The sequence below is a fragment of the Nuphar pumila genome, chromosome 2 (genome assembly GCF_984573655.1).
Source record: "Nuphar pumila chromosome 2, dmNupPumi1.hap1.1, whole genome shotgun sequence".
NCBI classification, from domain to species: domain Eukaryota; kingdom Viridiplantae; phylum Streptophyta; class Magnoliopsida; order Nymphaeales; family Nymphaeaceae; genus Nuphar; species Nuphar pumila.
In genome coordinates, this window is record NC_143250.1 from 11,415,979 (window position 1) to 11,442,493 (window position 26,515).

Here is a 26,515-nt window from a genome sequence, read left to right on the forward strand (position 1 = left end):
GACCAATAAACCTTGATCTGCTTTAGAGCAATATTCTTCATGTAAAAGCAGATCAGGTGATTCGTCAAATCACTTTAGGTGATTTGACATCTTCACCGTCCTTGCTTCATCTCACAAGGACCCCACAGTCTTTATGCAATTTGTGGAATTTGGCATCCTCACCTGATCTGCTCTCGTAAAAAATATCATAGCACAAGAATCCTGACGAGGCATGCGCTTCAAAGTGTCAATACTTTATACAACTATCAAAATTTCTTTTGCTGAACTACAGATCTTCAATAAATGTAAAGGTAGAAGATAAGGGATACAAAAGAACAAGGAATAATACAGTTAATTCTCCAATTCTTTGAGAACCATCCCACCGGCTTGTCACAATAATGAAAGGTAAAGATGCCCCATTTTCACTTTCCAATATGGGGCATGTGCAGAGAACTGACCATAGCGACTGCATTAGTAATTAACCTCCTCAAACTGCGCTTTCTCTAAAGTTATTGTTACAGATTAACTAGACACTAAAAAAAATAATTGCTCAAACTACAAATGCACCTGTTCTACTTCATTTTAACTGCAAGCCTTGATTTTGTGACCTCTAAGGGGGAGAGGGAAGAAGTAATGCTAATTCCAGTAGCCTAAACAATTTCAGCAACCATCATACACCAACAGTTTAGAGACTGCATGCGTACAGTAAATGAAACAGGTGCTACGTTGTTACAGAATGCTGGTTGCTTTCTGTGCATCCTTCTTTCTTCTGTCCTGAACTAAACATGCATCCTGATATTTTTAAATTTCATCTCAAGCATGAAGCTTTTCCTCACCGTTACAAATGGAAGCGCAAAAAAATGTTTCAACTGCAACGCAATGGCAGTCTTGATTGATGGTGAGGATAAAACAAAATGTTTAAGCCAGCAATCAAGTCCTTTTGACTAAGCACATTGCATGAGTTGCACCAATGGCAACTGAAAGAACATGATGAGGGCTCAATTCTTCATCCATTAAAAATTTGACCTCCAACGGGAATGATTGAATCTCTGGCAGCCCTGGAACACCAAGCTGACAGTCTTTTGCATTTCCCCACATGTATAATTTCCCTTTATCTGTAACTCAAAAAATGTCAACGATTAGTATTCCAATCACCCATGATGTAATAAACTAGAATTAAGCTTTTGAAAAAGTTTGTGCTAATAATGTCCAAGTATGTTTGCAACTGTTAGACTGATATAGGAAACTACCACAGGTACGAGAGACCCCATGATAGATGAATCACTAGCAAAAACAAAATTTTGAAGTTCCAAAAGATATTGCAAATAAAATGGAGAAAAATGGATAAAGACAATTTGTATGTTAGAGCACCTTATAAGCAATAATGCCAAAGTATGCAAAATAAACTAATGATGTCATATATTATGCAGGTAATGACTCACTTCCAACTTTAACAGTATTATTAGACGTGTCCGGCACTACACTTTACCAGAGTGCCCAAGATAACCAAAATTTTCATTGTAAAAAATGTGGACTCTGATTCATACATAAAACATTCTCTTAGTGATGTTCATATCATGTTTATAGAGTCTAATTTAATACTATTGATCAAACCACAAATCCCTCTCCATCTGTGTGGTCATAAGTTCTCTGTTGCATTGGCAAGGCTAAGTCGGCCCACGGCTTGAATGAGAAAATGAAACAGATCAAGGCCAAGAAATATTTTGAGAGCCCAATTATTGTGCTCCTAAACATTGGTCGGCTTAGTTGTCTCAGGGCCTTCACTCAGGCTCAGTGCTCATCACATCCCAGAGGTCACACTACGTAATCCCTTCTATCTGATCTCAGGGGATTACTAAGCATGAGATCACAATCTCAAAACAACACGTGACTCATCCTTACTTGGGAATGAAGAGCAGAAATATAGCATGTCAAAGAGCAAGGGGACATCTCTACTGCGAAGTTCTACACTTCTAAAGATGAAGCCATTTGGCAAAGCCTACCAAGTTAACTTGGGGCCACCAAAAAACCCTTCTATTGACGAGAAGGGCTAGAAAAGCCTGTTTCTTGTCACTTAGGGCTGGACACCGGGTCGGGTAGCCCACGGGCTTTCGGGTAACCAGCCCGGCTCGGGTTGAGCTCAGAACCCCTTTTCAGGAACCCGCTCGAAAGTTGTCGGGACGAGCCCAACCTGATATCTTATCAGGTCAGAATTGGGTTTGGGTCCAGGCCCGAGTCGAGCTCTTATGGGGCCCATTAAACTAAATATCAGGTCAAATAATGAGTCACTTTTAACTAAATCCACAACCCAAACCCATTATAAGATTTTAATGGGTACATGTGCTAAAGTAGTGGAAGGTGTTAAGGAATGTCATATTACATGAATCTGTGTTACCCTCCTAACTGTATACATATGTTCATTAGTGAGGGGCATTTTTGTAACATATCATTAGAGGCTTTAGTCAACTATTTTTGCCCTCTTGTATAACAAAGGGGGTCAAACCCCTATATGTTGTATATTCACATTCTTTTGAAGCTAACGAATCCCTAACAATTTTGAGTGTTCTTCTTATCTAATGTTTGGGTTTCCATTACGCAGTATGGTATCAGAGCCATAATGGAACTAGAGAGGACACTGTGGGAGCATCCATAAGGCAGCAGTGCTGTGATTCTCGTCCCACCTGAATTAGGCACAAATCTTGAGGTGCTGATGTCAACATGGCCAGGTGATGCTCTGAGTTTGACCTGTTTGTTATGGGGATTTGATAGCTATTGATTTTAGAAGTATGAACTTGCAGTGATCGGAGCAATATTGGATTTTCTATGATTTTTTAATATTTTCCGATTTTGGTTTCAAGTTTGGTCCAGATTTGCTGATTCTGTTTGGTGTGAATTTGTCGACAGTTTTTAGGCTTGCATATGAGATGGTTTCTAGTTGCTTTTTTGTTGGCTTTCATTTGGTCGAGGCTTTGAGCCCTAAAAATCAAATCTAGCTGAGTTTTAAGGTGTTCTTTGTAAAAAATGGAGGGCCTTCAAGCACGAACAAAAGTCCATCAAAGAATCCAAAGTGGACAAGCACAAAGGGCACACTCACAAAATGCCACTAAGGGCACACACCAAAAGAAGGCATACTATATAAAATTAATATTTTATTGATGAACCAAGTATGCAAGAAGCATACTTTCAATGGGGAGAAAACTGCTATTTATATACAAATGAGAGGGAGAGGAGAGGAACATGGAGTGAGAAGAGACCTCACTAGCCGTTAGAGAGTTAGACCAGCTCTAACGGCTAGTCAAGGTCAACCTTGTTGACCAAAAATAATAAAAAATAAAAAAATACTACAATGAATAAAATATATATTGTAGATATATGTATATGTATACATATGTATGTATACATAAGCGCGCGCGCGCGCACACACACACACACATATATATATATATATATATATATATATATATATACACACACACACAATGAAATACATATTTTAACACTCCCCCTCAAACTTACGGTATAATAACCGAAAGTTTGCTAAGAAGGAAGTGAAATTTAGGAGCAAAGAGAGGCTTGGTGAAAAAGTCTGGCAATTGGTAGTCGGATGTAAAATAGGCATATCAACGTTTCCTTGAAGATACTCCTCTCATACATAGATAGTAACAATCCATAACAATATGTTGTGTTCTTTCGTGGAACGTATGGTTGAGTTGCACTCTTGTTATCACAACACATCTTCAAAGCTCATGTTATTTGAATTCTCATATCTGTCAGCAATCTTCTTAACCAGACCACCTCCATCGTAATGGTGGCCATGAATCGATACTTGGCATCTATCGACAAAAAGGAGACATTCTCCTGCTTCTTGCACCTCCACGAGATAAGAGATTCACCTATAAAAACAAAAAAACCCATGGTTGAGTACCTATTATTAGGATCATCTCCCCAATCAACATTAGTATAAGCAATTAAATACAAAGTAGATGAAGATGACAAAAAAAAACCCGCTAGAAATAGAATTCTAAATATATCTAATGATTCGTAAAATAGCTCCCATGTGAATGGATGTAGGAGCATGTTGAAATTAGCTAGTTTTGTAGACAACATGAGTTATGTCCGGTTTAGTGATCGATAGGTAGGAGAGTGCCCAAATCAACTATCGATAAGGTGTGAGATCATCAAAAGTTTCTCCATCATCAATCCTCATTTTAACATTTGTAACATTGAGAGTGTCAACTCTCTTATCATCAGTAATGTCACACATATTAGAAGCAAATTTAGATTGAGATAACAAATACCCTCTAGGTGAATAGACAACTTCAATTCCTAAAAAATATCTTAAAAACCTAAATTAGTCATTTCAAAATTATTTTTAAGAAGTTTTTTAATATTTTCAACTTCTTGTTTGTTTCCCCCTATGATGATCATGTCGTTCACATACAAAAATAGAATGACAGTACTTGTATTGGATTCTTTAACAAACAAAGTTGTATCAGTCAAGCAAGATCTAAAACCAATATCAAGCATAACCTTACTAAATTTATCATAGCATACTTTTGGCTTAGTTGTCAAAGGCAGCGCCTAGGCACAACCTCACTGCCTGGGCGACCAGGTTTGAGCAGTGGGGCCCTATATTACCGCCTAGGCTGGGACCGCCTAGGCTTAAGCCTAGGTCAGTCCACCTTTTTTTTGTAGTTGACTTAAATCAACATATAAAAGGGGGAAAAGGTCCATTTTCTCCTTTTTCACCCCTCTCTCGTGTCTCCTCTCTCTTGCTAGGGCAGAAGAAGAAAAAGACGAAGAAGAAGGTGGAGCAGCAATCATTCGTTTCTCTCCTCTACAGTACATGTACCTCTCTCTCTCTCTCTTTCGTTGGCTTTCAAAAATCTGTCTCTCTGTCTCTCGTCATGGTGAATTATTTTAGTTGATTTATTGGGTGATTTGGCTGATTTGTTGATGCTGAATTATTTTGGCTTCTAATTCATGCTATCTGAATGCCATGTGAGTACTTGTCATAGTTGTGAAATTGTTAGGTTTTGAGGCTGATTCAGATTGGGTTTATAATATTGCGTATTTTCACACTTAGTCATTTTGAGATCTTTCAAAAATTTGGCTAAGTATAGAAGAAAAATTGGTAGATTCTCGATTTTGGGCTGATGCTTTTGAGTCTGGGCTTGACCCAGGTCTCAGGCAAGGCCAAAACGAGCCACTTAGAACGTGAGAATTTTTTTTAATTTTGACTTTTAAATTCAAGCAAAATTCGGGTTATTTTTTGGCAAAATTCAAAAATTTATATTCATGCTATATATCATTGGATATGCCTCGGAATGCCGAGCGCAACGATATTTTCCATTTCTGAATTCAAGTTTCGGTTAGCCCGAAAATCACATTTTTTGAAAAATGAGTAGTTTGTCGGTTCGGATCCGGATTTGGATCGGACTGGATCCGATGGATTTTATCTAAATTAATATGGATCTAGACTCTATCCAAGACCCATATTAATCTGGATTTGGTCCAGCCCAAAACTCATTTGGATTTTTGGAGATGAATTTGGATCTTGGATCCGGATCCGGATCCAAATCCAAATTCATGCCCAACGAATTTCCAACTTTAAATTCATCAAATACCTTTAAATTGAAGTTAATTAATGTTAAGAAGTCTCCCAAGTTAATAGGGCAACTTTTGGAAGCTTCTGGATATTTATTATTTAATATTTAATTAATTAATTAATTTTATTTAATTCCGAATTTTAATTGTATGGTTGTTTAGGACTTCTTAATAGAGACCTTATACATGCCTAAGTAGGCTAAAGAAGGTTTTAAAAAGTATGTTAAAATGGAAACTTTGAAAAATCAACAAAATAAAAGAATTTCAAAATATTAGGAAAGTGGGTGTGAGAGTCCCAAAAGGGAAAACCCTCTATCTCCAGCCCATCTAGAAGGGGCTGGAGAAGGGGGCCGGGGGCGTCACCCCCTCTTTGTCTATTTAAACATCAAAAAAAAAAAGGGAAAAAGGAGGAGAGAGAAGGAGAGGAAAAGAGAGGAAGAAGAGGATGAGATCGATTTCTCCAAACCATCCACGTTTTTCACCATTCAACCTTGTTTTTCTTCGATCTACATTCATGGTACGGGTTTCCTCTCTTGAATCAAGTGAGAAATTTAATATAAATAGGATTTTCATGCAATATTAAGGATTCATGAATCCTCTTCCATAGATGTGTTTTTTATTCCTTTCATCCTTTCAAAAATAAAATTTTGTACATGCTTAGTTTTATGCTAAAACAAAATTTATTTCATGATAAAAAAATAGCTTGTTATGTGTTTGCATTATGACATTATCGATTTCCATGGATGATCCATGTTATGGACTATTAGAAGCATGTAAATATGTGATGAAACAATATTGTATGCACATATTTTTCATTAAAAGTTTGTATAATAGTGTTGTAATTAAGAAATCTTGGATACTTAATGCAAAAATCGGCATATGCATGTAGGTTTGAGAGAAAATCTGTTCATATATGCATAAGCATGTTTACTTGGCCATAAATCTGTGCATACGTGAATGTATGTTTACCTATCCATGCACTTTTAAAACATGAATTCATAAATTCTTGTATTTCTAATCTAAGAGTCTTATAATCTATGTCACATGGGTGCGGGTGCGGGTGCGGCACAATTTTAAAAATTTTGGACACGGGGACTCGGCTATATATAAATATTTTTTTTTTAAAAAATATATATATATAATAATATATCCTGTGTGTGCATATATCTATATAAATTTTGGACACTCGGCTCGTGACTCTTCAGAGTTGTCTCAGATCCTGAATTAACCGAGTTAAAATAGTAGTATAACTGGGTTAGAACCAAACTTGGCTGAGTTTATCATTGACTCGGCTGAGTCTTAGCTACCATGGGAATAAAACATCATCAAGGTATTAATTAAAAGCATTAACTAAAAGCATGTTCTGGTAAATACATTAAACATCTTTTGCTAAAATTATAACATTAATTAAAAGCATTAAAAGCTTTTAATTTTTCAAAGCTAGATTTAAAAAAGAGAGAGAATTAAATGATCTCGGTGGATGAAAAATGTTGGTACTCGTGGATGAGAATTTATTAGCCTTTATAAGAGAGAGAACTCGGTGGATGAGAAGTGTTGGTACTCGTGGATGAGAATTTATTAGCTTTTAAGATTGAGAGAGAGAATTAAATGATAATATTTAAGAATAATTTTTTTATGGGGCTTATGAGAGAGAGAATTAAATGATAATTAGCTTTTTTCATGCTATATATATATATATTTTAAAAAAAAATACAAAAAGATCATTTTTTTTTGTTTTTTGCCATAAAAATGGACAATTTTGGACTCGGTCAAAGTTGACCGAGTCCAAAAAGTGGACGGACTCGGCCTCGACTCGTTGACTGAGTCCGACTCGGCGTTGACCGAGTCCAGGCCGAGTCCGAAGCCGCACCCGTGTCGGGGCGTGTCGACTCGGGTGCGGCGCCTCCTTAGCCGAGTCCGTGTGACATAGCTTATAATCATGCATACTTATGTGAAAAAGGGGCTGCATATTCTTGGATGTGAATTTAGATACATATGGCTATGTGAAATTTAAATGTTTGACATGCATGCAGTCTTGGACGTGGACTCTTTTAATATGCACATGCATGCATACCTGTGTGATAAATTTGCACACACATGCACACTAGAAAGCATATATATATATATATATATATTATTTTATGACTGTTTTGTTGGGCTTACGGGCAGGCCCAGCACACTGCCAGGCCCAGTAGTCCCAGCTGTCAGCTGGGCAGGCCTCGTCCCTGCCAGGTCCAGCCAATGACTGGGCTGGTGCAGGCCTGGCAGACCTTGTCAGGCCCAGATGATGGTCTTTACCAATATATATATAATAGATATTTTGAAAGAAAATTTATTTTTCTGTGTTATTATGATATGCACTTGGGGGCCCAGCCGACCCACTATCGGCTGGGTTGTTTTGCTAAGTCAGCACCCAGTCGGCTGGGCCATGCACCTGCAAACTTTTTAAGAAAACAGGAAAACATTTTTTTTAACAAAAATTTCTTTTTCTGTTTCTTTGTGTTAAGCATTTGAGGCCCCAGCCGACCCACTGTCGGCTGGGCTACTTTGGCCAGGTCAGCCCCAACCGAATGGGTCAGTTGGGCAGAGGGCTTGACCCAGCCGACTCATGGGTTTGAAAGTGTACCAGACCCAGCCGACTGGGTCGGCTGAGTCTTGTGCCCACAAAATTTTTGTTAAAAGAAGGCAATAATACATGCCATTCTCCTTGTCATTAATTGTCCAGATTATTGACTAAAATATGCCTATAAAAAAATCAAATCTTTTGTTTCATGCATGTACAGCTTGAATAGAACTCAGTTGGTAGATAAATTTCCAAATTTGCTATTTGCAAGACTTAGCTTTATGCATGAAAAAAAATGATAGTTTTCACATGCTTTGACTTGATGTGACATGCTTAAACAATATGTTATTTCAAAGCTATTTCAAGTGCATGTGCATACATGAAATTCATGTGTGCTTTGCATGTACGTAAATGCATGAATGTTCACATGTTTTAATTTAGGTGATTCATGAATGAAAGTATATATGGCATGATTACATAAACACATGCATATAGTTCATGCACAATGTTAAATTGGCATATATGAATGTGCATTGAAAAGCATGTGACATCGTTGCATATATGGCGTGTTATGATTTTTGCATATGATACATCAATGATCAAATAATGGATCATTGTGGGCTACGCGAGCTTTGAGCATGTGTTGCTCCTTCTTTACTTGTTTTAATGCATCACAAAAGTCACATTTGATATTGTTTCTCTATATTGCATTGTTCTATGTTTTCCACGGGCTGTGATCCCGTGATAAGTCTCGCATTTAGACATGCGAACTTGTGTTACTAATTTTGCATGTTGAATTGCAAATTGATGAATGAGTATTATTAACAAGATAAATAAAGAGAACAGTGTAATATACGTTCTGAGATATCATTTCTTTAAAATGAGACTCTTAGACTTTGCGGTTTTGGAAAACCGTGACGATACTAAAACTCCGTATGCGTGGTTGTTACCCCTGAACCCGATATTGAGGTTTTTCTCCTAGCCACGGTTTTAAGGAGAGTCCACCACTTTACCTAAGGGTGGTGTATAGACACAACTGTTGTTTTTGTATACCAATAAAGTAACACTTGTGGATTTGGATGTCCCTGGTGTCCCAACATTAGATTTGAATGTCTAATGTTCTGAAGGTTGTTTCGATCGAGGGCTAAGTTTGGAACCCAGTAATAAAATACAACTTGTGTGCTAAGTTATCCTAAGAACCTAACTTGACCTAAGAAAATTTTACCCGTTTTGAAGTACCCGCAGGCAACGGTAATAAAAAGATGAACTAAGATTATATACATTTAATAGGGGCATGCATATAAAAGAGAATTTGATAAAGATAATAATTTATTCGTGCATGTGCATTGAAATCATGCATATTCCTGCTATGCAATAGATCATGCGTATTTACTTATTCCTTTGTGATGTATTGGTGATTGCATGGTATTGCTCCATATTGCATGATACATGTCTTTATTTCATAATTGATGTTCCCTATTAATAATAATTGTTTCCTCTTATTTAGCAATTGATCACTACTGCTTAAATGATTATTTGAATTATGAAGTTGTCATAACTGCATCCCTCTAAAATGTTGTATGAATCTTATTTATGCTTTTTTTACTTATTTGTTTCATTAGAGAGATTCGTACACAGAATTCTTTGAATTCTAACACCCCTACTTTTGTGTTTTTCGTAGCCTCAGGGGTCAGTGAGGTGACTTGCTTTTAAGAGGAGCTACGAGGGGACTATATGACTGCTTGACAGATTCCTTTGGACAACGTGACTCTTCTTTTTGCTTTACTTATATTTCATTTGCTTATGTCTCAGATGTTAAAATACATGTAATCAATATATATATATAAATATATATATATATATATATATATTCAATACCCGATAGGGGTATTTTAGTCATTTCACATGTACCCATTAGAGGTACTTGTTTTTCTCCTCTTTTTATTGTTTATATTTATTTTTTTATTTTCCTCTTTTTTACCCACTTAAGGGGGTCCCACCATTGAGTCATTGGGGGCTCCCAACGACTCCATGGGAGCCCCCTTTGTGGCTCTTCTTTTGAAACCATTTGGCCTCCCCCTTCTCTCATGTTATTTGTATAAATAGGGGTGAACCCCTTTGTATATTTCTATTCTTGAGAGCTCCCTCTCTTTCAATAAAGAGGCATTTATATTTTGTGTTGTGTTGTCCCTTGTGGACTTGGGTATTATCTCTTTTGTGTGTTCATTGGTGGACATTGTAAGTGCTTATAACACTCTTTGTATTTCCGCATATCTCATTACATCAGACTCTATGCACTTTAATAAATAAAGTTAGTGTTTTGGCTTAAATGATGGGTGTAAAATCCTTTGTGGTGGTGGCTGTGTTTTAACTGTAAAGGCCCTGAGTCTCTGGGAATATTTCTGCACTTGTTTAAAAAAAAATGTCATTTTTTCTTGGGTATGAGTGGGGGTCGTTACAGGGTTTCTTCTGTGTTTTAATATTTACTATTTATATTTAGCATCATCATAATTCTGTGTGAACTTTTGCATTTTTAGCATCATCATAATGATGTATTGCTTAGAAAGTGCCTCTTATTTGCATTTACTGTTTACTGTTTATAAAAAATGATATTATTAGTGTTTACTGTTTAGTGTGTGCTCTATTTTACTGTTTATAAAAATGATGTTAATTTTGTATATATTAACATATTATAAGTGTATGTATTTATGTATATGTATATATTGTATAGTTTATGTATTTGTTTTTCACATATATGATAACTATTAAATTTTTGTTGTCTTATTTTGATTCTGATGATGCTTATGAATTTACTGTTGTCTTATTTTGATTTTAATGTTGCTTATAAATTTACCATTTACTGTTTACTGTTTATAAAAAATGATATTATTTACATTTACTGTTTACTTTTTAGTGTTTATTGTTTAGTGTGTGCTCTATTTGATTATTTTTTTGAGTTATATTTTTTGTTGACTGTTTAGTGTAACTCTTTATGATTTATGTATAGCTAATATATTAACATATTATAAGTGTATGTATTTATGTATGTATATATTGTACAGTTTATGTATTTGTTTTTCACATATATGATATATATTAATATATGAACTTATGTTATTTGTTGCTTACTCCTTTTAATTTAGCGAATTTACATGTTTCTTTTTTTTAGATTCTTATTATTTTTTAAAACAATGGAACTGGCTTTTTAATTTATTTGAGCAGGTTATATAATATAATTGCTTTACAGTGTTCGATGACATGTTATTATTTATCTATTGCTTATTGTTGATTGATTTTATGTTATATACATGTTTTTTATTAATTTTAGTAGTTTGTTTACATATTTTGTATGTTTTTTTATTTTTTTATTTGGCATACCGCCTAGTCTGCCTAGGCCTTCGCCTAGGCTCTGCCTAGCGCCTATGACAACTAAGGCTTTTGGTGCTTGCTTCAATCCATAAAGGGCTTTAGATGCACAGAAATCAAGAAGCCAAGAAGGCGTACCGAGATCAGAGTAAGATGAGATCGCGGCTCCAGTTGAAGAAGATGACCCTATAAGAAGAGGCTAAAGAGCCTCCACCAATTAAGATAAATACATACTTCTAACGGATGTGTCTTCTTGAGAGTTGCTCATGTCTTTAGTCTCTTGAGGTGTACCAACCGAAGTCACCTTTTTTCTCCTCCCTTCTTCTCAACTTGAGATATAATGGTTTAATGTGCCCCGATTTCTCTTTTGTTGTCATATTGATTTCCTTATCTCCCAAAGTGAGGTAGCTTGTATGTGCGAGTTACCGCTAGAACGAATTCATCAACATTCTCAAAAGTATGTCTCTTCAACCTATTCTCCTCCATGCTTAGCTCTTCAATAATATGAACGATAGAGGAAAATTTTTCTCTATGAATAAGAGTTGTTTCAAATTCAGGTCGCAACCTATTTATGAATTGATACAAACGCTCCACATCAACTTGTTTTTTTTTTTACGAAATTCGATGTCCAAGAGATAATGCCACTTGGGTTTAAGAATAGCCAACTTCTCCCAAAGTTCAGATAGAGCATTGTAGTATTCTCTCATGCATATATCCCCTTGTGTCATGGTTCTAATTTTATCTTAAAGATTGCACACATGTATAATATCTTTGAAAGAATACATATTTTTGAGGTATTCCTATGCATCATTGGAACACTCAAATTTAGCAAGACTAGAACACTTCATAATGTCTACGCTGGTAATGAGCTATGACATGATCTTTGTATGTCTCATTCTCCACTCTCATTTTTTCTCATAGTCGGTTATGGCTTTGATCATCTCATCATCTTGTAATGCAATGTCCTTCCCATTCCTTTTGTGAGAAGTAGCTTAGGTTCTGGATCAGACCCAACAATTAGTTCCCACAAACCCTTGCCCCAAATATGGTGCTTCATGATTGAAGACCACATTACATAATTAGGATCATTTAACTTAATGGAGAGAACGGTAATACTCGCCTTGTCTTTCATGTTTACAAGAGAGAGAGAGAGAGAGAGAGAGAGAGAGAGAGAGAGAGAGAGAGAACAAGAGCAAAATAGGTTGATGTAGAGAAACATGCCCACTTGAGTCACCATGAACACCATACCACGATCACACGAACACTTTGGAGAGCTTTTCAAGAACTCACGAACATGTGATTGCCTATCTCCAAAAGACAATAGTATGGCTCTTATATCATGTAAAGAATAGAGGGCCTTCAAACACGAATGAAAGTCTGCCAAAGAATCCAAAGTGGACAAGCACAAAGGGCCACTATGGGCATGCTCACATATGCCACTAAAGGCACACACCAAAAGAAGGCACACAATATATATAATTAATATTTTATTGATGAACCAAGTATGCAAGAAACATACTTTCAATGGCAGGAAAACCCTATTTACATACAAATGAGAGAGGGAGAGGAGAGAGTAACATGGAGTGAGAAGAGAACTCACTAGTCATTAGACCTAGTCTAACGGCTAGTCAAGGTCAACCTTATTGACCAAAAATAATAAAAAATAAAAAATAAAAATATTACAATGAATAAATATATATAATATATGTATATACAAGGAGATATATCTTAACATTCTTGGGCACTCTATTGCTGGCAATAAAGTAGTTTTGGGATATTTGTTTCTTATCAACTGTTGTAACAACCATATTTGGGCACGATATTGTAGTGTGTGATTTTAGACACCTATTTTGTGTTGTTTGTGGGTGTGGTTGGTATTTATTCACTATGGGCGTCAATAGGCTGCTCTTGTGAGTATTTTGGTGAAGTAATTGTTATTGCAATATTGTCATGATTTGCAAGTGCTGTAGTGAGATTTATTCAGTTTGAGTTGAATCATATTAAGTTGTACTGAGTGTGCGTGCAGTGTCGTGAATCTGTAGTTTGGGAGTTGTGGTAGTATGGAGAAGGGAGACCCAATTCAACTTACTCTGGTGAAGTTAGATCGGACCAACTTTGAATTTTAGTCTGATTTTATGATAGCAGTTATTGATGGAAAGGGTTTGGGAGGGTACCTTGTATTAGAATATGGAACGGATATGGATCCAGTAGAGGATCCATATCCGATACAGCACATGCATGTTTTATATTTTAATGTAATATGTATTACTAATACATGGCAGTTTCGTCCATGTAAAATATTGTAACCCTATTAAGCTTAATGATGTATTAGTGCAGTCATTAAGAAAAGAGAGTGGCTGCCGATTCCCCAAGAAGAGTTTTTTCTCTCTCCTCATTCCTTTATCGATTTCTTCACAAAATACGCCAGCCCAAAGGCAGTTTTTTCATGGTATCAGAGCAGCAGCATCTGAAGTGAATGGCTTTGTCTCAAAGCCTTAAACAAATACAAGGGGGAAGCCCCTTTATATAGAAAAGAATTGGCCTTGGAGGGGCCCAACGACTAGAAGGTGGCCCCCCCAAGGTACACGACATTCAATTTAAAAATAAAAAATAAAAAAATAAAAAAATAAAAACAAAAGAATTACAATCATATTCAATAATATGAATATGCACAAAATGGAGAAATGACTAAAATACCCCTATGGCTAGAACAAGACAGAAATATTATATATATATATATATATATATATATATATATATATATATATATATATATATATATATATATATATATATGTATCTTCCTTTATATATATAAAATATATATAGAGAGAATACAATGTTATGAATTACAATTTAACAACTTTGCCCCGAATATGATAATGTGAATGTCATTATTCACAAGACATGCCTCCGGACTCTCTCTGAGCACCAAAATGAGGTCTTTTCAATCTTACCCAGCTCGAGATATTGTTATGGTGGCTACCAAACAAGATGGTAGGGACAAGAGTGGAGCACCTAAGTTTGATATGAGTGGAGTTAGGTGCCATTACTGCAAGGAGTTGGGCCACATGAAACGTGGCTTATTCAAAAATTAAGAAAGAAGAATGTGAGAATGGGACGGTTGTATTCAATGCAGTGAGCAGTGAGAAGAATCCAAGGAAGGAAGGAAGAAGAAAATATATCTACAGTTGTGTCTTCTACTTCAGATGTACAATCCTCTTTTCACTCCAGGTTAGACCAGCTACAATAGCAGATCTACCAACATCTTTCTTTGTCCAGTTCCACAGTTGTTGCTTCTCCCACGAATACCTCCGGTTGCGCTCTTGTAAGTATTCCCAGTATCAGTTCAGGTTGGTTAATAGATTCAGGAGCATCATGTCACATGACAAATAATGAGTCTATTTTAACAAATTGCAAGTCATGCTGTGGTGCATTTCACATCGCAGATGGTTCTCTCATGAATGTCTCATGAATGTATCTGCAGATAGGATGCATATACAGCTTTTAAATCCTATAAGTTGGCACTTCCTCCTCTAAAGGTGCTCATCTAGAAACTATATACACATTGGTGATGGTCCACTAAAGGCACATGATGTGAATATTCTGAAATGAAGAGGATAAATCATACCAGTGATTGCAGCAGATGATGAACTACCACATGCAATATAAACAACACGCTCCCCACCAAGACCCTCAACCTCACTTGGAATTTCACCATTTTGTTTTGTGCCATGACCCAACTGCCCTTGTCCTCCATGGCCCCATGTCAGTACTTTTCCTTCATCTGAAATACACAATATGCACAAGATCATTAAATCAACTTTGTAGCCATTCATTATTTAAAATTTCTGAAAATCATGAAAATAAAGAGTCACTTGCTTCTTGATCTTTTATTAGCATTTAACAAAGTTTTGCTTTGACCATGGAGTCAGTTTGATCCTTTGTTTGCTAGTTGTCAATTGTCATAGACACCTTCCCGTCTAGTACTGCTTACTCTAGCTGCTATGATATATAGTAAAAATGCAGCTACTTCAGTGAATTAAATGCCTACTGCCCAGTGCTGCCGGATATCGTCCAGAACTTAATCCATGAAAAATGTGCATGCACATAGGATTGTCATGGAAACTGAACTAGTTAAAATAAAATGTGTCAACTGGAGTGTTAAAAAAAGAGCTTATTATGTAGTGTTGACTAGGTATTCATGAAAGAAAACCAGTGCAAATCTTGGTAATTTTCATGTAGTGCATGATTTAATTTCAAAGTTGCAACTAGCAAAATTGATCATCAGGTTGGGACAAGAAATACCAACTTGTCCAGGAAACTCAATCTCTTAGGTAACAACTGCCAATATACCCATGTCAACAAAATTAGAGATCAACTGTTGTTGGTCTGGCTGAGGCACTTGCTATGGGAGGAGAATCTCTGCTATGTAAAATGTTTTTGAACATGTTTCAGCTACCTCCACCAGCCTTTTATTCACTTCTCTTGAAAGTTCAGATTCTCTATTTGCAAGCATCCATGGGTTTCAGTTAAAGTTTGAAACTATGTCTGCAAACTACTCTTTAAGACCTGCATGCCAACATCATGCAAGTCAGGCCCCGTAGGATAAAACAGACATAGATTCACTTATCTTTTACTCTGATGATGATTAGCATTTGGGACAACTGGTTTGGTATACTAGTTCAGCAAACAATTGCTTATATATGTGTATTTGAATGCACCCTTTTATATATAATGAATGAAAATGGTATTTTATTCTTTCTCGAACTTCTGTCTCCAATGTAAGAACATGCCACGGACTTTATAATGAAAAAAATGGTTAGTATGTGCAGCCAAGGAAGCAACAGAAGATACAGAACAGCTTAATAAAAAAAAAGACTAATTACCAAGTTGAATCAACAAAAGTTCCGGGTAAAAATGGTAATCATGTTTTGCATCACTAAATCAATGCGCCCTACATGGATAAGAATCACTAGATGATAAGGATCAATTTATCATCCTCAGGACCCAAATACTTGTGCCACTTATCATAATTCTCATCCCATGAGTAACCATTTATACTTTGCTCTGTCATTAGCTAGTAAATCAATAGATTGAGTAAAACCAATGTTGTTAAAAACACGCCTCAAGGCGCAAAAAGCACGCCTTGCCTCAAGGCGAGGCCCCTTGTGCCTTGAGGCGCATGTAAAAAGCGCAAAGCCCTTGAGGCGTACGCCTCAAGGCGACGCACACTCATTTTTTTTAAATGGTCAAATGGGGGTCAAAGCCCGCCCCCATTTGACCAATTTTTGGGGGCAAATAGGGTCGGGGCCTCTCTCTCTCTCTCTCTCTCTCTCTCTCTCGAGAAGAAGAAGAAAAAGAAGAGAGGTACGCAATTTTTTTCCTTTTTTCCTCTTTTTATCTCTTCCTCTTCCTTTTCTTATTCTTCTCTTTTTCCCCTTTTTCTTTCCCTTTCCCTTTTCTTTTTTTTTTCTTTTATGTTTTCTCCTCCTTTGAGCTCTCGCTCGCCACTCTCTTTGTTTTTCTTCTTTTTTTCCTTCCTTTTTTCTTTTTTCCATTTTCAAATATGCTGCCAATCCCATTATGGTGTGTAGTTTTTTTCAATCCTGTTAATCTTGTTATGCTGTGTAGTTAATCCTGCCAATCTTGTACATAATCTTGTTTTTCCTGTTATGTTGTATATTTTGCTGTCGATCTTGTTATGTTGTGTAGTTTTTTTCACAGCTATATAATCTGTTTTTAAGTTATATAATTAGTTTCTTAATTATATAATCAGTTTCTCAGTTATATAATCAGTTTCTCAATTATATATGTTATATATTTAATTAATTATATAAATTTGTGTGTATTTGTGTGAAAAACATATATACATACATGTTAGAACATTATATTTTGGTGTTAAACCTGTTATGCTATGTAGTTTTTTTCAAAGTTATATACTTTGTTTCTAAGTTATATAATTAGTTTCTCAATTATATAATCAGTTTCTTAGTTATATAATCAGTTTCTTAGTTACTTTTACATGTTAATCTCATATTTTTTAGTATTTATTTGAGATTTTCTATTTCTTATTGGTTCTTGCTTCATCAATAAAGCACTTTATTTATTTATTTGTATTTTTAGATATTTATTTATAGTTTTTTTAATCCTGTTATGCTGTGTTGTTTTTTTCATAACTGTATAATTTTTTTCTAAGTTATATAATTGGTTTCTCAATTATATAATCAGTTTCTCAGTTATATAATCAGTTTCTCAGTTACTTTTACATGTTAATATCATAATTTTTAGTATTTATTTGAGATTTTCTATTTCTTATTGGTTGTTGCTTCATCAATAAAGCATTTTTTTATTTATTTGTATTTTTAGATATTTTTTTATAGTTTTTTTAAGTTTTCAAAAAAAAAATTGAGGCTTACACTTTACGCCTCGAGGCTTATGCCTCGCCTCAGTTTTTGGTGGAGCGCCTCGCTATGCCTCAATGCTTTTCACAACATTGAGTAAACAGATTTTTGCTAGAGTTATTGAGTACAAAGTTACAAACAGTCCCCTATTTTGACGGTAGCTATGTCCCATTAAAGAACAATCCCTAAATCTTCCCTGTATTTTTATTGGCAACAAGAACATGGAATCTGGGAAGGGTCACAGTTGTCAGACAAATTGTACCCTCAAAATGGCTAGTATATCATACTTGGTTTTATGAAGAGTATGATGCACAGCAACCAACTCTTGTCATGACAGCCCACACCAAATTGAATTATGTAAGCTACCTTTCTTTCCTCATCACTGACTAAGGACGATCTCCCAGCAGAATCTACACCAAACAATTGGATTGCATCAACCTGCTAATACATTGCCAATAGCATTTATCATCACTAATGCAGAAAAGCAGTCTCATCGCCTAGACATTTAGAACCCCCTTGCTAATAAATGAGCATATTGTTTGGCTGGTTCTACTAACAAAGGGGCATCAAAATTTAGCAACCTCTAAAGCTAAAAGATATTAGTTGCCCCTTTGTGGAGAATACAAGTTTCCTCAAAAGTATATTTCTCTTCAGTTGCACGACCACAAACCAGTTTTACAAAACTAAGCAGATAAATATATCGTACATATATGCCGGATGCTACCTAAATAAAGGAACAGTTGCTTCTCCCATAGCAGCCAACCTATTCCAAAAATAGTCAAATACCATCATCCCGTGCACAGAGAAGCAGATTCTTAATTAGATTAGATTGTAATTTGACATAATAGAAATTAAATGGTCCATCTTGGATGAAGGATGTATGGTATAGAAGAAAAGATGGAAATATTAATATTACAGCCTTCAAAGACAATAGCTTATTTGACATCTTGTTACCAAGCTGTCCATTCTCTTGCAACCCTGTTTTCATAACAAAGTTTTTCGCTTTTCTTCTTGAAAAAAAAAATCAAGATAACTATAAGTTATAGAACAAAACAATGAAGGCTGATGGAAACTAGATGTGCATCAGTTTACAACCATAACAAAAGATTTCTGTTCAATAAAAATTTGACATACTAGTTAATGCTACAGAATGATATCCACCACATGCTATCTGAATAATGTGAACGCCTTCAAGGCTAGGAGCAGGCTGGGGTCTCCAGTCACTGACTTTATTGCCCCTCCCAAGCTCAAAGTTGGAGTTGCCTGCCAAAAGTAAAAGACAGAAAATCTTGTGAAAGATTCGGTCAAGAGATACGAAAATATTCCAATATACACAATCTACAAGGCCAATCTTTACAACATGAAAAGAAGAAACCAAAGCATTAGGAGCCAAAAAAGTCTTTTATTCCATTAAACCTTGCTCTTTCATCCACATAAGGATCATACTTAGCATAGAATTTCTTATATGCTGATGGTCCTGCTTTCAGTACTTTGCACTATGCCTGATAGTGATAGGCATGACTCCCTATTCGTCTATCCCATTGAGATAAATATGACAAACAGTTTCTGGTTTAGCATGTTACAAGAATATTCCTATCAATAATTATGTGAAAGACCTAGAGACCATTTCATCTCATCTGAGCTAATTGACCCAGATTAAATTACCATGAACACAAAACCCCCTTATAACATTATGAACTGCAATAGTAATTTTACAAGCAAACCCTGCAAAGAATACACTTTGTTGATTCTTAATTGATTTGTGATGGTGAAGTGCAAAACTCATTGTCCTGTGGATACCGGTGCTGGTATTTGGTAGGACACACACATTGCAATAAGTAGAAGTTATAAATTATTAGGACAAAAGCAAGCCTATATGCGGCAACAGCCATAATTACGACACGGGTTTGCTGGGTATCATGAAATAGAAATACCCATTTTACATAGAAAATCCAAAAATCTACGAGTAAGGAACTTTAACATACAAACAACAATTAATAACAAAATCAAAAGAGATTAATGTAGTTTGTTTACAATTGTAAAAGGACATTTAGAAGAATTTTGTAGTCTCACCCCCCCAACTCCATAATTGTCCATCTGCTGTTAATGCCATTGTGAAAAATCCACCACACGCAACAGCAGCAACAGGCACCGGCAAAGCTTCTACCTTAGTAGGGGTCCCAAGAGCACCCTCATCTGGGGCTCCACCACTTCCAAGGCCTAATCTACCTTCACCTTCATCTCGACCCCAGGTGAAAAGTTCACCTACAACCAATCACCATCAATCACAATAAAAATAATAATAAAAAATAAGGTAAAAACAAACAAGAATAGAAAGCTCCTGGATATCTAGGGAAGGACCCAAAAAAAAAAAGAAAAAGAAAACCCTATACCTACATAGCATTCAAGAGTCACATGTAGGGGTGCACACAAGCCGGGCTCGAGCCGAGCTTAGGCTAAAAAAGCTCATCTCATTCAAAAAACCCCATGTTCAATCTCGACATGAACTCGAGCCAAGCTTAAACACTTGTCTACAAAGTTACAAACTCGGCTCGGCTCGAGTTGTTTTCTTTAAAAAAAATCGTTGAAGAGAGTGTGTAGACAATGGGATTCAATCCCCGCGCCTCACACAAGAACGTCAAATGAACTACCCACCTGGCTGAAAGTACCTTTTGTGGCACTTTGGCAACAAAAATTCTACATATTCTAATCCTAATCATTACATAACAGCATTAGCCGAGCTTAATCGAGTTTTAGTGTTTGATCAAGCTTGGCTCATTTATTTTTAACGAGCCTAAGCTTTTATTCAAGCTCGGCTTGTTTAATTTCTCGGACAAGTCCGAGCCAGGCTTAAACAAGCCGAGCCCGAGTTAGCTCGGCTCATTGTGCAGCCCTATCACATGGAAACTTTGGGGAATTTTATAGTTCACATGAGGAATTAAATTGGTTTAAGAATAGTTACGATATTTACAAAAGAAATTTACCTAGAGATACTAATGCACTATGATAACAAAAATATTTATCGTACTCTTATAGAAGTCATGCCTCTTGTATCATAAGCATACAAGTTGAGGGCACATTTTGTCTCCTATTTATCTCACACACGTAGACATGCATGCGAGCAGATGTGCATGTATGCATGCATGCTGTCAAAGGGTTATTATACAAGATGTTTTTCCCTGCTAATGAGAATATTCAGCTTCATTTGAAGGAGTTATAAAATTTTACATGGTAACAGCTTTTTTGGATCAACTAAGTTAATTTTGTACTGCACCAAATTTGAATGCTTGTTTGATGAACATTTCATTCTTTCAGAAGCATGATCTGTCCATGGATCTTTCCCCATAAACTTACTCATCATTCTCCCTGGTCAATTTTCAACATTTGAGAACCTGTTACTACTAAAGATTGTGCATAGCCTCTTCTAGAAACTATGTCACATGGACACTTCACTTAGCATGTGTATCCTGTGTTGACATGATAAGATAATTGGACACACCATGACACTTCATGGACACAGTCAAACAAGAATAAGACATAAGCAACACTGCGTCTAACTTTATCCATATACTTTTATGATCTTCAGTGTTATTTGTTATTCACTTGTGTTCTTTTTATTTTAAAATTTGTCACCATTTACATTATGCAAAAATTCTCAACTTAGTTTTGTTATTTGATGTTTTTAATCATAATGATTTAGAATTTTTGTCCAAGTGTTTGTACTTCAGATGATATTCATGTTTTATTGCATTAAGAATTCTGAATGTATATAATTATAGACAAGCACATGTGTCTGTATTTTTTTTTTTTTGAAAGGCAAGCTGGGGTTAGGCAGACCCCTACCAATTATACAACTATACCATTGGGTTTTGAACCTGCAACACCCCAACACAAGGTGCCGTGCACTAGCTGCTCCTACCAGACAAGCTGAGCCCCCATTGGTATGTGTGTGTATTTAATGTAATGAAATGAGCATAAACAATAATAAAGCCCCTAAGGGCTTACAAGAACAAGAAACAAAGAATACAACTTGTCCACAAATGGACAATACAAAAAGCCAATCAATGGTAAATACAAAAGCACACAAAGTGCATACAATAGCCACTAAGGGCAATCACAAGAGTATAAAAAATATGGACTTTTATTAATAACAAATGCTTAAGAACAAGCATTCAAACAAGGGATTTCAACCCATATTGCCCTTGTTCAATACAAAAAAGAACAAAAATAAAATAAAGAACAAAAAGACAAGTCTGCCCCTAATGGGCAGTACTTATTACATACATGTAAAAAGACTAAAATGCCACTACAAGGGAAAATCCTATTACAATAGAAAACGATTAAATATATATACTAATATATACATATATACACTCATATATATAGGCAAATATACGTATGTATATAAGTATACATACATAGGGTTACCAACCAAATATGTCTAAACCAAGTTTTTCATACGTTTTTTACTTTTTTTCGAAAATTTCATCATACGGATGTGATCTAGAAGCTTGGTTTTATAGAAACAGACTCTTGGATCATCCAATTACGATGTATAAGAAGGATCTTTTAAGGGTTGAAAATTGATGACTTAGAATTTTCATAAATATTCAAACATAAAAAATCACATTTCTTGATCCGATTACGATGATCCAACAATTGATTTCTAGCAAATGGACCACGCCAAATGCATCTGCTGGGTTAGATTTGCAAAAAAAACTATGAAAATCTTCATTCATACCCGCAAAATTGTTAGAAATAAGATTTGTGTTGTTTCAATGATATGACAATGTTTTCCTTCGACCAAACCATTTTATTGAGGAGTATTTAGACAAAATCTTTTATGTGAAATACCATTTTCTTTAAAATAATTTTTGAAGTCATTTGATAAATATTCCCTTTGAGTCAGATCGAAAAGTAAAAATATTGGTTTGAAATTGATTTTGCACAAGTTTGTGAAATTATTTAAAACATGAAAAAACTTCATATTTTTTACTAAGGAAATAAATCCAAGTATATCCCGTGTAATCATCGTAGTAAGAAAGTCCTTTCGATATGACTGGATCCGGTCCACATAAATCTGAATGCACAAGTTCAAAGGGTTTTTGAGAGACAAAAGTTTTAGGGCCAAATGGAATAAATTTCATTTTTCCAAGAATACAATTACATATGAATTCTTTTTCAAGACAAGTTTTTCAAAAATGAAAAAAAAGATAATTTAGATATCTTTGGATGGCCTAATCTTTTATGCCATAGATTAATATATTTTTCCTTAACAAAATTACAAAAGCTTCTTTGAGAACATGAAGGAAATCCATGTAGTAGAGATCTCTCCTCCTATGGCCTTTCCCAATCAGCTTCCCTGACGGGTGATTATGCAAAAATATGGATTTTTATTAATAACGAATGCTTGAGAACAAGCATTCAAACAAGAAGGGGTTCCAACCCCTTTATATAGGCAATATGGGGTTCCATATAGCTGTTGGGATGCTCCCAATGGCTATAAATATAGCCGTCGGGGAGGTCCCAATGACTATATAGATAGAGCCCATATTGCCCTTGTTCAATACAAAAAATAAAATAAAGAACAAAAAGATAAGTCTGCCCCTAATGGGTAGTACTTATTACATACATGTAAAAAGACTAAAATGCTCATACAAAGGAAAAACATATACAATAGAAAACAGTTAAATATATATACTATATATACATATATTGGCAAATATATGTATGTATATAAGTATACATATATATACATACCAATATATTTTAACATTTGCTACAAACGACTGAGGTACAATCTAATTGAGAAATCATAGCTGCAAGTTGCTTTTACTCAATCTGACACCATTGTCAATATAACCTCACAATTATGTAACTGAGAACACAAAATAAACAAGAAAAGCACAGATGTTTAAATATAAAGGAACTTATGCAAGAGTGCAATCATATTCATTTCAGAAGCTCTGTAGAATCCCTCCTTGATTTAACCAGTAAAGTTTTCTTCATAAAAATGTACACTACCAGCTAAGGAGACATTTATCTATAGCAACACTAGTAGCATCATGCTTACAAAATATATCCATAAAAGAGCAGACTGTTTGAAAGTGCACGAGATATCTTTCAACACAAAACTGGCACTTGCTGAAAACTTTCAGACAATATAAAGTACTCTGCAGCCACAAGGCAATTCTCTAATAGGTTGTCAATTGATCAAAAGTAGTACCAGACTCGGAAACAGCTGCAGTATGAGTTCCACTAGTTGCAAGATGACTGATCCTTCCACCCCAATCATATTGCAGCAGCCTAGGAAGCAGTTCTCTATGATAGACAGAGTGCCCAAGTGCCCCAAATCCACCATAACCCCTGCATTCTTGAAACAGGTGGTGCTCACTCTTGTATATTAGATGGAATGACAAAATTCGAAATGGAAGCTTCATAACAAAAGTCTAACTATGGATAGTTTAAAAGAGTTATGAATCTGTTAAAAATGAAATATTTAAACATATCAATGAGGTTCTCTTGATTACTTCATGCGGGTTGCGAGATCAGTACCATTGTTATGAACATGACCTCCATTCATGGTATACCACAACGACTAGATTATCATTCTCTCAAGAAGGTCCTAGAAGCTCCTTAGAAATTCATGTCAGCCACTGGTGAGACAGTGAAATAGACTTTGCAACAGTTTTGAAGATCAACGGAGCAGATGTTGGTCATGACAAGAGGTGAAAAGGTGCTGGATATGGTATGGCTTTGAAGAATGCCCCAGGCTATGTAGCTTCTTGGTAAGATTTGTTATGTTTTCTTTAGGAATTGAATTAGAACTCGATCCCAAAGATGTTCAAAGTTGTTGTATGGTATATGTTCCAAAAGAAGGTGGCTTATATACATCAAGATCAAGGCCAATATGGTTGTGAGTGGATTACAAAGGTTAATAGTGGAAACACTTGTAGAGTAATTCATTAGAATTTCAAACAATAGTCTTCCTATAAAATGAGTTCTCAAGCATAAGCAATTTCTGGATACTGCAGGACATAGCAACCAGAACTATGCATAGAAATGGCAGCAGGATATCATGGTTGTGAAATTCACACAAGGGATGAGCGCATATTCATATGAATAGGATGACAATGCAACTCAGATCTACTGATAGATTGTGACAGATATTGACTTGCTCCAAGGGGGTAAGGCCTTCTTCTGGTACTTATTGGAGAAATAAGGTACTATTTTCAAATGACACCAGTTCTTAGTTAATCATAAAGACTTGATGCATGTTCAGATGACTTGAAGAAATCTTGATAACAACTCCCTTCCATTTTCTTAGTAACTTGTTTACAGATTTAACTCTCTTGTCTCCCATAACCTTATTTAGCTGACAAAATCGTTTCTCTCTTTTATCAGCATTGCTAAACAAAAACTGCCACTGAAAGAACATTTGAGTGAAACAACAATTTATGCATTTAAAATTAATACCCTTTATCAGTTACAATCAACCGCCTCAACATCTCATTCATATAACTAAGAATGCGAATTTACGAATGATTGTCGGGATCTCCAACTACCTTACCTTAATGTCATCAGAAGATAAGACTCGATCAATTAATTGCAGAGATACCCAACAAATTTAATTGCATTTTAGTGAGATTTCAAAGAAACGGAAGCTGAATTTTCTCAATGAAACATCAAAAGCACGAAAATAACTAACCATGTGAAGACATCCCCATCGGAAGTGAGAGCGCAAGAATGAAGCCCGCCGAGAGCAATGCTCCGAACCGATTCCAATTTCGGATTGAGAACAGGGGTAAATGCAGAATCTTCATTGCCGAGACCGAGCCTACCACCATCACCCTTTCCCCAGAACCAAATCTTACCGTTGATCAGAAGGGCGGAGTGGAACAACCCACACGAGGTACCCACTTCGACGGACGGCGGAGACGACGACGGCGCCGCCGCAGGAAGACGGCCGGGAACGGGAGAGAGGCAGAAATCGGGAGGGAGACGGAAGGATGCGACGGTGGTCGGATAGAACCTGGTCTCCTCCACGCCACCGCCCAGTTGGCCGGAGCTTCCTCTCCCCCAAGAGAGGAGCTCCACCACCACCGAGCATCCGCCGCCATCATCGTTGTTTCCGTCGCTTCTGAAGGAGATGCGTGGCGCCGGGAGGGCGGAATAGGACTGCACCAGCGGCGAGAGGGAGGCTCTCAGGCCGCTGATCAGGTGCTTCCCTCTGCCCATCATCCCGCCAACCCCTTCAGAATCAAAAGGGCCCCCTTTGATGTTTTCTTTTTAAGGGTATGTTTGGGTTGGTAGAAACCGTAGGATTAGTTGGGTTCGGAATCCATTTCCATCAGAATTTTTTTTCCAATGTTGTGAGAATTGGTTTCTGAATGGAATTAATTTTCCAAAAAAAAAAACTTGAATCAGTCCGGTTCGAACGAATCGGTTTATTTAAACAAATGATTTTTTTAATAATAAAAATCAAAAAGAAAAATAATTACATATATAAACAGGCTGAATCAAGCCCGATATAGCTGAATCGGGCCCGGCGTTGAATAGAAAAAAGGCCGATTTCAATTTGATTTTGATAACACTG

General features: G+C 36.0%; 1 protein-coding gene across 1 annotated transcript; it reads right to left on the minus strand.

Moving 5' to 3' along the window:
- Positions 1–214: 214 nt before the first annotated feature.
- LOC149844757 (RCC1 domain-containing protein RUG3, mitochondrial-like) lies at positions 215–26,157 on the minus strand. Its single transcript, XM_089997328.1, has 6 exons — positions 25,628–26,157; positions 24,146–24,285; positions 19,993–20,184; positions 19,054–19,182; positions 15,147–15,302; positions 215–1,094 (listed from the first exon to the last, which is right to left on the minus strand). The coding sequence occupies exons 1-6, from the start codon at positions 26,155–26,157 to the stop codon at positions 910–912; spliced, it is 1,332 nt and encodes a 443-aa protein (XP_089853454.1). The 3' UTR covers positions 215–909.
- Positions 26,158–26,515: the final 358 nt, after the last annotated feature.

Bases quoted from the DNA above. Each gene is read 5' to 3' on its own strand.
- LOC149844757 (XM_089997328.1), bottom strand. From the start codon at position 26,157: ATGGGCAGAGGGAAGCACCTGATCAGCGGCCTGAGAGCCTCCCTCTCG. The intron at 19,183-19,992 runs GTGAGACTACAA...TACTTTTGGCAG, and splicing joins ACAATTATGGAGTTGGGGGG to GCAACTCCAACTTTGAGCTT. The intron at 15,303-19,053 runs GTATGTCAAATT...TGTGTATTTCAG, and splicing joins TCATTCTGTAGCATTAACTA to ATGAAGGAAAAGTACTGACA.